This window comes from Nesoenas mayeri, assembly GCF_963082525.1.
Source record: "Nesoenas mayeri genome assembly, chromosome: 10".
Classification (NCBI taxonomy): Eukaryota; Metazoa; Chordata; class Aves; order Columbiformes; family Columbidae; genus Nesoenas; species Nesoenas mayeri.
Genome location: NC_137560.1, coordinates 5,401,505 through 5,414,062, shown reverse-complemented (window position 1 = coordinate 5,414,062; position 12,558 = coordinate 5,401,505). Strand labels below are relative to the sequence as shown.

General features: G+C 41.6%; 1 protein-coding gene across 1 annotated transcript; it reads left to right on the top strand.

Annotated features, from left to right (window-relative positions):
* Positions 1-799: 799 nt before the first annotated feature.
* Positions 800-2,227, top strand: HRH1 (histamine receptor H1; the record flags this gene model as incomplete). Its single annotated transcript, XM_080350768.1, has 1 exon — positions 800-2,227. The coding sequence occupies one exon, from the start codon at positions 800-802 to the stop codon at positions 2,225-2,227; it is 1,428 nt and encodes a 475-aa protein (XP_080206894.1).
* Positions 2,228-12,558: the final 10,331 nt, after the last annotated feature.

Below are 12,558 nucleotides of genomic sequence, written 5' to 3'. Positions count from 1 at the left end.
ATGTTTGAAATCTGCTTAAGCCTAAATCAGCCAGGAAGAAATTACTCATTACCTATCACGTGAACAACTGCTTTCCAGTGAAAACACAGCACTGGCTACAGCCTTCGGAGTTATTTAAGACTCTGTGTATCAGCTAAAGGTGTACACTGGCTGGAGTCCTCTTATTCTTTGGAATACCTTGTCACTTATTGTCTATCCACCCTATTATTGGTGGATAGTTAAACCCAGCTGCTCTATTCTTAAACTATTAGATGCAGTTTGTAAATAATCACTGGTTTAAAAATTCCGTAGTATAAAACATGTTAGTTTACTTTTTATTAGCACACTTTAAATTGGTTCGCCAATATGTGGTTTATGTTATGGTTCATGATCAGCTACTTAATGAGATATAAGAAATCAAAACAGTAAGGATTTACATTTCTTCTCCAGATTGTGGGGTCAGAATTATATGAAGCCCCAGGAAACTCCTCTGCAAACCATTGTGGATTGGTTCACGGAGCTTGCTTCAGTATTTTCCATAAAACACATCTTAAATTACCCACTTATAAAATGTTGTAAAAATTCATTATTTAAGGAAGGCCTAAAAGGGACAGTGCTAAGCTAAAGCATAGATTAGTTTCATTATTTTATTTTAGTACTATGGTGTTTGAGCATATTTCTTTTCTTTTCTTTTCTATAGTTCTGGAAATAAAAATCACAAAGCAATCCAACACGTTTTCATCCAGGAGTGCAAACCAAAACTGAACTTCCAAGGCCTGGACTTCTTCTCTGATTTTCATTCTGTGTCCTTGGGCAAAAGATGTCAAAAAACACAACAGTGAACTTCACTAACTCTCAGTTAGCTCTTCTAGGTCTCTTCCTGGGAAGCATTTCAATGATCACTATTGTCATGAATATATTAGTACTATGTGCTGTGAAAACTGAGAAGAAGCTGCAAACAGTTGGCAATTTATACATTGTCAGCCTCTCTATTGCAGATCTTATAGTTGGTGCAGCTGTTATGCCCCTGAATATTGTTTATTTCCTAAGATCTGCATGGACTCTAGGCTTACCAGCCTGTTCGTTCTGGCTGTCAATGGATTATGTGGCCAGTACTGCATCCATTTTCAGTCTCTTTGTATTGTGCGTTGACCGTTATCGTTCTGTTCAGCAACCACTGAAATATCTCAAGTACAGAACAAAAATGAGAGCACTGCTCATTATTTTGGCGGTTTGGTTGCTCTCTTTCATGTGGGTCATTCCAATCCTAGGATGGCATGTTTTTGCTCAGAATGGGGAAAGAACAGTAAATGAAAACAAGTGCGAAACTGAATTCTCTGAAGTCACCTGCTTCAAAGTGTTGACAGCCATTATCAACTTCTACCTACCCTCTATCCTGATGTTATGGTTCTACTATAAAATATTCAGAGCTGTTCGAAAACACTGTAAGCACCGAGAGCTCATTGATGGATCATACCGGTCTTTCTCAGAAAAAACCACCATACATCAGAGTAAGACGAAGGACGAGCAAAATACTTGCCTCCAAAAGCAAATCTTAGAAGAGAACACCCCTCCCGAAGACAAGCAAAGTTCCTCTCAGCCCAAAAATATGGAGGCAGAGGTTCATTTCAGTAAACCTGACAAGTCTTCAAAGGTATTTGTTAGCAAGAGTAATAGGGAAGTCCTTAAATGGGGCTGTTTTTCTCTCACTGCTGCCCAGTCTGAGCCAGGCATGGACAAAGCAGGAAAGAAGGCTGTGTGTGTAACAAAAGGCAATGAAAATGAAGAGGAGCCTTGTTCGCAAGACAGTGACGTAAGTAATGCATCAGACAACCACAGTTTCACAGATGAGGTAACCTGTAGAAAGTCCTCCAATCCCAATCCTGAGACAGCCAGCAGTCCTCAGGAAAAGGCTGAGAACAGGGATTTCAGAGGACTGGCTTACCTGAGGAAAACCTGGCAGAGTCTGCAGACCCATTCCAAAAGGCACATGCAAGGACTGCGTGGGAACAGGGAAAGGAAAGCAGCTAAGCAGTTAGGGGTCATAATGGCAGCCTTTATGCTGTGCTGGCTTCCATATTTTGTATTATTTACCATAAAAGCTTTCCATACCAATGAACAGATTTTGGAATTTCACATGTTCACTATATGGCTTGGCTATATGAACTCCGCCTTAAATCCATTCCTGTATCCTCTTTGTAACCAGAATTTCAAGAAGACATTCAAAAAGATCCTGCACATACAATGATATTGGTCTGAGTTTTTTTGAACTAAAAAGCAGCTCAAGTGTTCAACCAAACAAAATGTTCCAGTTTCACTGACAAACACCACAGATAAAGCAGAGGACTTTGGAAAACTGTAATTTATAAACAAGAGTTAGTAAAAGTAGGAAACAACCGGTTAACATCTTTAACACATTTGAAGAACTAATTCAGATCAGGAGTCTGAAAAACTCGGGGGCAATCTCAGAACTATTCCACTGTTGTACATTTTACAGTTTGGGATTACCTCTTCCATGATGTAGAACAAAAATGGGAGATACAAATAGAGATCTTCAGTGATTATAAATTATTGAGCTACAGAAAGGGAAGAAACAGAATCACATTTCTGTGACTGGACAAATATATTTTTTCTCTTTCAATTTACTCAGTTAAAGATGGGAACACATTGTTTGTGAAGGACAATCTGCAAGAGGAGGTACTTTGCATAGAGAAAGAAACTTCAACTGTTTAAAGAAATCTATTTATTTATAGCTTCACCTAAATCATAAGCTTTTTTGAAATGTCAAGTCATATTGTAACCAACTGTATCTCTTTGATATCCTGCTTACTTCATTTATACCTGTACGTGTTAACTTTACTGAAAATAAAAAAGCATTTTTATGTCCTGTAAATTTTGCTAAGACTTCCCATACTCAACATACTATCTCTGTCTATTCAAGAGGGATATGCTGTTGTTTCAAGACTTACAAAATGCAGTTGATTATAGACTACACATATTTTCTTCTTCCTATGATTTGGCAAGTAACCTAAGCATGCAGCGGCAATACTAATCCATGTATCCTTATCACGTAGCAGGCAAACTCTTCCTACTATACCGAGGCAAACTCATGAGCAACAGCTCAAGCTCACAAAATGGAAAATAAAACATATGAAGTATGTTTAACTTTTCTGTCCTTTATATGTAATCCCATTTTATAAATCATGCTGTAAATGCTGTAAAATATTTCAGAACAAACATGATAGTAGAATAGTTTAGGTTGGAAAGGATCTCAGGAACACATCTAAGTACAACCTACAAGTCAAAGCTGGGCTGGCCTTGGCATTGCATCGTGTTGCCCAGGGCCTCATCCACATCTGTCATACAACAGGAATCAATCCCCTCTTCCTAAGTGCAGCTAGGTATAGATTGTTCCCAAAAGAAGAAAACACAGTTCCTGAGCCAAAAAAAAAAAAAATACACAGTGGTGTATGTCACATGAGCTAACTTATTAGTGAAAAATCATAGTTTAATGGATGGAGGAGAAATTCTGAATTCTATGTCCTTAATTAATTATTATGAGCGCCTTAGAGACCCTCTGTACCACATGTGCCTATTTCCTAAAGTGAGTATGACAAGACTTACAAGAACAATTCAACACTTAAGATAACGTTTGCATGATGCTCCTAATTTTGGGGTATAATACACTAACTAAATGCAAAGTACTATTATCCTCTGTCAGTTTAATTTCTCTGAATGAAACACTTGAATGTAGCATGTAGAATACTTGAATTGTATTTAAACTATTCAACATTAGATGAAGCCCCAATATCTCTGCATTTTGATAAACTGAAAAATGTGTTAAAGGAATAAACTTAAATTCAGTCAATTTCAACGTATCATACCTGGTTCAGGGAGTAGTTGACTTTGGTGACAAGTAGCACACATAACTGCAAAGTGTACTGAAATCTAGGAGAAAAAAAGAAAAGGCAAAATAAGAGACAGAATATAGAAGCAGCAAAATTCATTCCAGAATTCAGACAACTTTTTAATTGCAGGAGTAGTATCTGCACAAGTAGTAAAATTCACCTTATTTTGGACCACAAAGCAGCATCTTTTGAAACATATGCTCTAATCCAATGGCCTTTCACAAACAATTGCTCAGATTCACAGCTGTGATGATATTTTTTCTATTGTGATTCTAGCCAAAATGGATGGTAATTTAGGTGAGCCTTGAGGAAATAAAAAATCAGCTACAGTTATTAGTGTACTGTTAGGGCACAGACTGCCTTAGCCGATTGAATTATTTGGTAACCTGCTTCTTACAGAACTTGTTTAGAAACTGCTTATATAGAACCTGCTTAGTGTAACTCCTTAGCACAAGCGACTAAGTTTGCTTAGGCTGCAAGCTGTGAGCTTTTGAACTTTCTGCCTCGTTAAGCAAAAAAGGCCCCAGTGACTGTTCAAGCTGGAAGATATGGGGAGTTTTGATTCTCAACAGGAACTGCATCCCTGGAGATAAATAAAGGAATGGATCAGAGGGTCTAAAAGAAGAAGAGAAACAGAATAATGTTTTGGTTAGTGCTGAGGACTTATTTTTCTCCCCAGCTGCAAGTGCAAAATTATAATTGAAGGTCAGGACTTGAATTGACTTCTAGCCTGCTTAGTAAAAAGAAAAACAACTATCTGCAGAGATAGAAACAACCTACCTGATGAAAATGATTCAATGAAGAATGGGGAGACCCCAGATTCTAATTGTACAGTTGGCCCAAACTGATGCATGAGGGGTGGGAAGCTTAGATTGTAAGGGTGTAATTGCTCGAGGTTTTCTCTGCTGAGTGTCTCTCCACTGGAGACACTGAGCTGCTCTGTGCTGTACCTTGCAAATAAATTATTTATTTGAGAAGAATTTCTGGAATCTATGCCTGAGTCTCTGCTGCAGGAAACCTAGGGAAAAGAAACTTCCCTAACATGTGCACTGCTGAAACATGCTCACTCAAGGGCTACTTTGAGTTCTCAAGAGGTCTCTCCTCTTTATGGTGACAATTGCCTCTTCTGACTTGAAAATGTATTAATACATGAAACAGCAACTTAAACAAAATCACTGAAAATTAGTCTAAAAACTATGACAGTTAAAGAATACCTCTGATACAACTGCAGAACATTCAAACACAGAATAGCTAAACCGAGGCAAATAAAGCTGCCTGAAGATTTTTTATCTCCCTTCATTTTTATCCCTAATCTTAGTGTAACTGTGTTAATAAAGACAGAGGAAGGTGTTATAGTGAGATTCTCTGATGTGACAGTTATAATAGATAACAAAATAGGAAAACAAGATACTCCCTATTTTAAACTTCCAATTAGCAAAGTACCAAACAGGATTTATCAGTTTGTTTTACTGAACAGGCAATTGAAATGGCTCTGAATGTAGGAGAAGCAGAGGAAAACAAATTAGGGTGAGGAATGGAGAAGCCTACTACTATGTGGGGCCAAGCCTCAAGAGAGTATTCCAGGGGTGGTTCCCCTAAAATATTTTCAGTATTTTCCAGTTAATAAACAAGGTCAGAGGATGCATAGCTTTAAGAGAACATAACAAATTTCTTGGGATTTCTTGAACTGGAGTTCTAGTTTAAGATGTGGTGAGAATAACCCACCTGGCTTTTAAGAGGCAGAAAAAGAAATACTCACTATTTTTTGTGTGTGAATGGTGACATCTAGTGGGTAATGAGAATTCTGGTCTTCTGTATCAAATACTGCATACCACAGAAGTTAATTAATGGAGGCGTGCGATTAGCAAGAGCATCCTGCCATCTAGTACATTTCTTTTCCCATATTATTGTCAGGAAATGTGGTACTCAATAAAGGAAACATTAGTGTAGGTGCACATTTTGGCTTCATTCCATCATCTAAAAGGACTCCACTAGGTTTCTGTGAGAGTACTTTGTGAGGCACTTCATGATAGCACAATAAATGAAAATGACTGAAAGATTCACTTCTAAAATGTATTTCTAATCCTACCATATTAATACAGAAGGACCACAGACACCTCTGAATAGCTCTAGAGCAGGTCCCTAATTCTGCAGATTGCTGTATCTTTTCATTGTTATCAAGGATGGCAGAGGACTATCCTCCTAACTTGCCTGGGTTGCCTTAAATTCCTAAAGACAAGGTGTAAGAGTATACTAGAAAGTTTCAGTGCATGCATTCCTGCCACCAGAATGAGAATTAGTTAATTTGGAAGTGCCAAGTTAAATTTAAATACGATGCATACATAACAACTTTTAAAAAATTCATTGAGAACCATGACAAAATGATTAATTTTCATAAAATCATTTGTCTATTGAAGAACTAGATGGTAAAAATAACAATTAATATTAGCACTGTGTGAGAAATAGCTCATGAAAATAGTTTACACTCCTGACACTGAATTCCAAATTATCTTTAAAAATGATACATACCTGACACTGGACATTTCTACATGGTCATCTTACAGTCTAAAATAGAAATATAAAAAAATCAAATGTGAGATGTACATTCTATATATGCACAGGCACATGAGCACACGTAACAGGCTACTACAAAAGTGCTATCTGAGATCTCCCCCAGTTAAAAAGTATGAGTTCCCCCTGAAAGGGATGTACATTTGTGTATGGTAACAGTTAAAACCATATCGACATCTGGCAGGTCTAACAACATTTCCATTTTTAACAATATTTGTATCCCTTATCATTTTATCTGCCAGGTATCTTTTGTTCAAACTCTGATATGTTTCAACAGAAGTATGCCTTAAAAGAAATACACAGCACCCATTTGCTATACATTGGCACTGTGTAATTAAAATTATTGCCTACTGTGTAATTAAATTGCATGCCTTGAGGAAGATCAAATGCCTTTGTTTTGATCAGGCATAACTTTGTCTTCTAAACCTACACAGTCAGACCTGGGAGCTGAAGTCAGGTCTCCTACCTGGCCATGTCATTCCTCCTCACTAGGAATGAATAATCCCTCAACACAGTTCTTAGAGAGGTAACAACTGTTCCTCTGCATCTCATCCAAGAGCTTGTACCAGCGGCCCTCGCCTGTGCCAGAGAAACCAGTGACTATGCTCACAGACATCCACCAACATGGCAAGATGACCCTTGCCCAGCACACTCTCACTTTATTCCGCACCTGATTCTAGCACTCATTGCTACAACCGACTTTTAATTTTGCAGTGTCCCACTCTTGCAGTAGTAACAAGTGTACAGCATAGGACTAAATTACTTTTGACATTGTTTTTTGTAAATAATTTGATAAAATAGTGCTGCCATGTATAGTTATTAATAGTTCTGCCAGCTTCTGCCTCTATTTTATGCTCTTGTTCACTGAGAACGTTGTATAAAATTCATTTCAAACCTTAAATGGAAAGCACTGTATAAACCTACATAAAAATTATTTTTATTAAAACGTAAACCAGAATCTAATCTGAACTAAATAGTCCTGAGAAGCTATCTTCTCCAAAATGCGTTGAGTGTGTATTCCCTGACACTGGAGGAGTTTGAATCAGCTTCTGTTTTATTTTCATCTTCAAAACCGGGATGATTTTCCCTTGCTGTAGGATTTTGCTTGGGGAAATTGGAAGTCCTGTCTACAGAAATACATGCCAAGAACACCCAACAGATTTGTTCCTTGTCTATAAAGAGCCTTTTTCTAGTTGACTACTATTCTCATGTTTATTACAGACACACTTATTTGCTCATAGGAAGATCTCACAGGGTAAAATATACCTGCAGCAATCAATCAACTCCAGCATAAATCTCCTATTAACTTTGTTGTAGCCACTTTCCTGAAGATTCCAGGCACAGAGAGATCTTTGACTGAAGGTGCCTCTTTCCCTTACATTGTAAGGCTTCACTGCAATGTGCTCATATGTAAATATCAGCAGTTTCATGTGTAAATCTCAAGTTTATTTCCCAAGCCAGCTGTCTGCATAAAAATTGACAGAGCCAGAATGCAAGCCTACCAGATGCATCTCCCATTCCCCCCAGAGTTACAACTGTTGTGCAGGAATCTAACTCCCAGAGTCTGATTTATTTCAGGCATGACATGTCTTGTTGAGATAATATGGGGATGTGGGCTCATAGAAGAGTGTCCCTCTGCCCTGTGTTGCATGACCTATGTGTGCTGACAGCTGTGTCATAAACCACATTATGAAACTGGAACTGTTCAAAGACTGCAAATCTAAGCTAGGTTACAGTTCTGCAGAAATTGGGTAACAACATTCCAGCTATTTTGATGGGATGTCATCAATGTTCCCTTCATATTTCATATAAAAAGAGACTACAAAGATCAAAAAGTGCTAAAAGCCTTTCCAGCCTTGGGGAGATAAATGGCAGCACTGAGTTATGATGTGTCCAACAGAGTAAAGGTATTACTAGTACCAATAAAGTGAGTGGCATGCAGAATGAGAAATTGTAGAATTTTACTGACATAATGCAGTTAGATTCAAGGTATAGCACCTATAGCAAACTTCCCAAGTTTATTCCAATTAGTCTTATTTGTGAAATTCCTGGAAGGTCTATTTGTCCCATGCTCCACAGCAAGGTCCTCTACCCAAACATCAGGTCTAAATTTACTTAATTAGCAGCAATTTCCCCTAATGTTGCCTGAACAATTGTCTCTATGTGACCTTACTCATGCTTATCTGACTGGCAGCTTTTCCTCTGAGGCTTACTCCCAATTTTGCTGGCAGTTTCTGCACTATTGTGTGCTGCAAAACAGAAGGCACCTCTGGGAAATTTTGTTTCCCCTGGTAGGTAAATGTCATAAAGTATCTAAAGAAGTAATGCTTGTTTTGTAGAAAACACACTTTGTTTTGTATTCTAGATCTGCAAAAATCTATACAGACTCCTTAAAAAAATGGTTGGAAGGGTCTTCTGGATGCCATCTAGTCAAACCTCCGGCTCAAAGCAGAGAGAACATCAGATGTCTAAATCATGTTCCTCAGTCAAGTCCCCAGAGATGGAGATTACAAAGTCTCTCTAGGAACTTACTCCAGTGCTTAACCAGCCACATTAGGCAGTTCTTTTCTCTATATATTCATTTGGAATTTTCCTTGTTTTGACATGTGCCCTTTTCCTTCCTTCTTTTTGCTGTGCACTTGAGAAGAATTCACCTCTATCTTCTCCACTTCAGGTAACCTAAGACTTGCATTAAGCCCATTTCAGCCTGGTTTTCCCCACACTAAACAAACCCAGGTCCGCAGCGCCCTGTGAGTGACCCCTGCTGACCTTTGCCTTGCCCTTGGGGCTGCAGGGGACACGAACCCGGGGTCCCGCTGCAGGTGCATCACAGGGACCCGGCCACAGCTGCCCCGCCGGCCGTGCTCCGGTACCTCAGCCCCACACGGTCACTCCTCACAGCTGCGGGGACTCCTCACTCATCTTAAATCCCTGAATACTTTTTTTGGGTTTTTTTTACCAGAAAAACAGGGCGACATTCAAACCAGAACACTCCTGCGGAGATTTCACGCAGCAGCCACAACCACAGTGCACGAAAAGGTGGGTTTAGTCTGTACCGCTTCGTTTTTCACTGAAACAACCGTACCTCACACCTGCCCGGCTGCGCGCGCTCGTCACACACAGCGACGGGGAGGGGGGGGGGCGGAGAGCGGGGACCGGTGGGACGCGGAGCCGAGCCCGTTCCGCCAAAGGGGAGCGCGGTGGGACGCGGAGCTGTGCCCGTTCCGCCGCAGGAGAGCGCGGTGGGACGCCGAGGGACTCCCGTTCCGCCGCGGGACTCGAACTCCGCCGGCCGCGGGCACCGCCCCATCCCGCCCGCTGAGAGGCGGGCCCGGCTGACTGACAGGACCGCCCCGCTCCCGTCACGTAACGGACGGGATGACGTCACTTGGGCGGGCCAGGAGCGCCGCGCGCTCCCTCAGGTCCCCCTCAGTTTATGAAGAAAGGGGACAGGGGATTTAATGGATCAATATTGACGAGGCAGCTCTCGAACCGTTGAATAAAAGTTTTATTATGGAAGCCTTGGCATCAATCTGACTGTTACTCCTAATATCTATGTTACAAACAATTATTTGCCTGTTTCATGCTAAGCTTTCTGCGACAGTTGCAAAACAAAGAAAATGTGAGGTTTAAGACCTATGTAGTAGTTAAAGTTACATGTTTGCTAATTTATGAGAGTGAAGACCTCACTAAATTAATGTTAGTTTGGATTTTAAATGCCACCAGACCTTACACAGTACTAATAGGCTTTTAGACAGACACCAGTTAACAGAAGGAATGCCAATACAGGGTTTAGCATTTTGTTATTTTTACCTGTGGCAGCACAACACAAGATACAACTCAGAAGTGCCAAGTTCACCTGTAGTATCCTAAGTAATAGTAGAAATGGTGGAATGTCTGTGAGAAGTCAGTTCCTGCCAGGCAGCTTGGCCAAACAGAACATACACCTGCCCTCCATAATTTCACATACAAGAAACTGGAAGGACTTTGCTTGGACTGAAAGGACCTCTGATCAATGATTTTTAAACTGGAGTTACTTAAATGTTCAGAGGACCAAAGCTTCCTGCACTTTAACCCAATAAAATGTATTTAAAAACAGTTTTGAGTAGTCATGAGTAATACGGTCAATTAAGTGTATACTTACCAGGCATATCTACTTTTACAGGATTCTATTTAACAGCGATCCTGGCAGCATCCTGTAGATCCTGGAATCTCCAAGCTGCAGTTTGCTCCCATCAGTAGTGCCTGGACGCAGGATTCTGGCACAACCTCACCTAGAAGAAACTCCGTAAGTACTGGTTGGATGAGACCCCAAAGTTATCAAAGGATACTGCTACAGTGGTAGGTAGAAACTCAACATCTTCCTTAGTAGTTTGGGTTTCTCCTGTCATTCTTCTAAGTATTCATGTAACGTGCTTTAGGTATATACTGAAACATTAAAAACAACAGCTGGCTTAGTGGTAAGTTCTGTTGCTTAGAGATAATACTGATGCCTGATATATTTGGGTTCCCCAGCCTGCCCGCCCCAGGCACCCACCACTGCACCCTCCAAACTGCTGCTGAACCCCCTGTACCCATTGCAGAGGGTGAAAAATAAACCCACGGCTGGCTCTGGGCTGGGCAGAGAACCAGGAGCTCTGGTACCAGTGAGATGTCCCAGCTGCTGCTTCCACCAGCATCTACTGCAGCCGAGGGCCAGGCTTTACTGGGCTGTGAAGAAAAGATGCACTCCAGATCACGCACATGCACATCACTGCAAACCAAACTTTTTCACCGTAATTTCTGGAAAAAGTAAATGCAGCACTTTACCTGTGGGCCAATGAACTCGTTAGTTCGCTCTGCCTTCACATCCTCGGCTGAGTCACACTTGTGTGGGTAGCTTGTCACACTCTGTCTGCCCGAGAAAAATTTTGCCGGTGTAGTTTTGTTGAGGAAAGGAACGAAGTCAACACACTTGTAGTGTGTGGCACATTGGTTAAGACTCCCATCTCAGTTTCATTTTTATTCATTATGCTTATTCCATGCTGGTGACCAAGTGACACTAGAAAAGTGAAATCCACCCTCTCTGCTGCCGGGAAAGAAGGCAGCTGGTGCCTTGAACCTTCACCGAGAGGTGGGGCGGTATTGCCAGGACAAGCTCCAACATGGGGTGAGCAACACGGCAGCAGAAGGGATGGGATCCCAGCCAGGGCAGCAGCGGGATCGCGGGACAGCTGCTGTCACGCCAGCACAACGCTCCTCTCCCCGCGCTGGAGCTGGGAAGGGGAATTTGCACAGAACGCAGCGGTGCTGCTACAAACTGCAGCCGGTGACGCCACCAGATGAGATCCAAAGCACTTGAGGCTCCAGCCCTGTCTCAGGCACCGAGCAAACTGATGAACACTCAGCCAGCAACAGCAGAGGTGTGCCCGCGCAAAACAGCTCTCGTGCTGTTCACCAGGGTATAAACTTACAGCTCCTCATGTTATGTTAGCGACATCCATGATGCAGAGGAAACTCCTGCATAATGGAGGAATTTATTTGCAGCTACAAAGACCTGAAATACAGGCACTGTCAATCACAGAATCGTCTTGGTTGGAAAAGACCCTCAGGATCATCGAGTCCAACTGTTACCCCACCCCTGGCACTGCCCCATGTCCTGAGAACCTCATCTCCGTCTGTCCAGCCCTCCAGGATGGTGAGTCCAGCACTGCCCTGGGCAGCCTGTTCCAATGCCCCACAGCCCTTTGGGGAAGAAATTGTTCCCCAGATCCAACCTCAACCTCCCCTGGCGCAACCTGAGGCCATTTCCTCTCGTCCTGTCACTTGTTACTTGGGAAAAGAGACTGACAGGTCTTAGACATAACGAAAATGTTTTGGATCACCTTGTATTTCAAACCCTGCAAGCACCTGGGTTGGTCTTTTTCTTCTTTAAATAACCGCCCGTTATTTTTGTCATATTCGCATCTTATGAACCACCTTGCAGCAGCTGCATGACGTAAGAAGGACAAAGCGTTACTGCGACCGAGCGCGTCCCCGACAGCGGCAGAGTGTGAAGGTCGCGTTTTCCTTCTCCGCCTTTCGGGAGGACATCACGTAGTCGGCTAACTCAATCACTTCA